General features: G+C 39.4%; 1 protein-coding gene across 1 annotated transcript in view; it reads right to left on the reverse strand.

The window, feature by feature from the left end:
* Nucleotides 1-383: 383 nt before the first annotated feature.
* Nucleotides 384-3,081, reverse strand: part of LOC309533458 (interferon-induced protein with tetratricopeptide repeats 5-like) — a 3,661-nt gene continuing 963 nt past the window's right edge. The window contains exon 2 of the mRNA XM_082224788.1: nt 384-2,524. Coding sequence (XP_082080914.1) covers nt 1,087-2,524 — 1,438 coding nt within the window. The 3' untranslated portion in view covers nt 384-1,086. The remainder of the gene's footprint in view (nt 2,525-3,081) is intronic.

A 3,081-nucleotide genomic window follows, 5' to 3' on the forward strand; every position in this document is an offset into this window, starting at 1 on the left:
TGAAGCATAGTATACTGATCTGTGGGTTTCTTATAGGGCTTGAAATAGCACTGGCACTTCCCCATCTTAATTTTCCTGGGCAGGCTAACTGTGGAAGCAGAGCTAGGAATCTGATTATTTACGATGTGGAATGTTTGGCTTATATGCCAAAACAGCACTACCCACACATTCCAGGAAAATATCGGCAGGCTTTTGGTAAACCCGGTGTTTCTTTAAAAACCTTACGGCGGCATCACGAGAAGATCAAGCATATATGTTGATAGGAAATCTTGAGAAGTGAACCATTTGAAAAAAGGACCTCAACATAGTTACAAACACCGCATTTATATTAGCTGTTAAGTATAGGTCTGAAATTACCTGCACAAAGATTTCTCAGACAGTGACTAGTTTAATACCTTTAATTGTTGCAGTTCACAACAGCAATTCAAATATGCTATTAAATATAAGCAACACTGAATTCCTGATAATTAAGCACTTATTTAAAAATGAGTGGACTCTCCTTCATTGGAGGTTTTTGTGCAGAGGCTGGATGGCCATCTGCCATGGATGCTTTAATTGACATTCCTCCATTGCAGGGGGTTGGACTAGATGTCCCTTGGAGTCCATTCCAACTCTAGAATTATATGATTCTAAGATCCACAGATTAGAATGACAAATGGTTATTATTGCATGCTGCTGCCAAATATAATCCAGTCACTTTCTTTGAATTAATTTGAGCTCTGCAAATCTGTTTGAAGCAAAGTCAATGCACTTAAATTGGTATAGTTAAGATACAATCATTGATCCCCAGATACTAATTTCCACATATCCCATTTCTAAATAGGCCTGTACATTTCCAAATAAAAAAATCTGATGCAACGATCTCTTAAGGCATATATGTGTATGGCAATGTATGGTAGTCACAGCAACAACATTAAAACTTGCAAAATGCCGTACTATTAGAAAGCTATCTTCCTCAGCTGAATTACTTAAAAGAAAACTCATAAGGAGCTACTGCCAAACAAGAAGTTTGTGACTAGTGTTGTTTTTTACATTACCTTACATTAACTGATAGGGAAAAGTGAAGAACATACAATTGCATGCATGTTAGTTTTGTAAGGAAAGTCTTAAGTCCAAAAGGGCACTGAAATATTCTTCATTATCAGGATCCAATTTCAAGGCTCGTTCATAGCACTCAATTGCCCGCTGCTTTTCTCCATCAAGCTGGTGAATGAATCCACGGATGCCAAAACTCTTAGCATCTGCCGGATCTATCTTGGTTCTTCTTTCTATTAACTTCTTCAGGTTATATTTGCATTTATTTCTCTCAAATGATTCATTTTCAATCTTCAGCACGGCCAGATAATGTTCAACAGCCTCCAATTCTGATTTCTTATGGTATTCCAGAAAGCGCCCATAATTGAAGTGGAGCTGCTGTTTCTCTTCACAAGTAAGTTTCCTCATTGCAAACACTTCCTGAAACGTCTCTTCCGCTTTATGGAGCTCTTTCCCTTCTGCATACATGTTTGCAAGATCCAAGTGAGCATAGACGAATTTGGTTTTGTGCTCCACCACTTCTTTGAAATGAAAGATACACAGTCTGATCAGTTCTGCCATCTTTCTTCTGTCTTTATATGGGTCTTTTGATAATTTGATTTTAAAATACTGTGCTCTGTAGCAAAGCCCCATCTGGTGATGTAGGAAGCCTGAGTTTGGTGTCAAGCTCAACGCCTCCTTCAAAAGCTCCAGGGATCTTTCCACATCACCTTTTTTCCTGTAAAAGATGGCAGCGTACCTCAGCACATAAGGGATGCCAGGGAATTTGCCTAGCGCTTCTTCAATGAGTTCTTTTCCTTCTTCCACTTTATTAGTTTCCTGCAGCTTCAGTGCAAGGATAGGCAGGAGAAAGGCATTATCGGGATTCAGTTTTGCTGCCTTCTTCAAGGGTTCCAGAGATGACCCTTCTGCAGCAGATTTTTTCCCATAATAATCTTCCAGGCGGTATACTGTGATTGCATAGCCAGCATTATATTCTGGGTTTTCAGGTTCTTTTCCTAGTGCCTTTAAAAAGCTCTCCTTGGCTTTTTCATGATACTTTCCCCCAAATTTTAGGAGTGCCCATCCCTTTTCACCATCGATATGTGGGATTTTCATTCTATAGGGAGATGCACTTCCATGTTCCTTGCAGGTTGTTTCCACCTTGTTTATGTAGCTTTGTACTTCTGCAAGTTTGTCCATGCGGTAATACACCCAGGCAAAGTTGCCCCATGTAATAAGGCTTGCCTTTTTGACTTCTTCTGGGTACTCTGTTTTTATACTCTCTTCAGCCTTCTGCAGATTTTCCAGAGCCTCTTCCTCCTTGCCATTCAAGTACTTCACATAGGCCAGTAGGTTATAATTTCTGACTTTGGACAGTAAAAACTTGATCTGTTCAATTATTCTTTCCTCTAATTCGTCAAGATCAATGTCTTCTTTCAGCAACCTCCAAGTAAAATGGCATTCAAGTTCCAAGAGGATCCGTTTTAAAGATTCCTTGGAAATTTCACTACAGACCATGAGGGAAGAGAAAAAAGACAGTCACATTTATATGCTGAAAAAACCACAGATCCAAGCATATACTCATTTGTCATGGAACATCTTTCAGAACTGACTACATTTCGTTTCTTTGCCACATATGCATGCAGTACTTCAAATGGGAGAAGTTTCACAATGCGGCTGGTTCAAGTCTGACCTGAAAGCTATCATATGTAGCTGTTACACATGTAATAAATCACCTTCCCCACATACTGAGGGTCTTTTTAAAGGTTTTTTTTAAAACAACAGCATATTTTTATTAAAGATTTCTTGGTTTACAAAAGTATGTGCAATGTCTCTTTTTTCAAGTTACATTTTCTACAGATCAGTTTCATTTCTCGAGACATTAGTGTTACATTAGGAAGAAAGGGGGGAAAGAGGTGGAGGGGGGCATGGTGAGTGGGGATGGGGTCGGGTGGCAATGGTTCTATTCTACTTAGTGTATGTGTGGGGTTTTGCGTCAGCGTCGTTTGTGTAGGTTCTCTTTACTATCCACTTACAGTCATACCTTGGGTTACAGATGCTTCA

Source organism: Podarcis vaucheri (assembly GCF_965113315.1).
Source record: "Podarcis vaucheri genome assembly, chromosome: 5".
NCBI classification, from domain to species: domain Eukaryota; kingdom Metazoa; phylum Chordata; class Lepidosauria; order Squamata; family Lacertidae; genus Podarcis; species Podarcis vaucheri.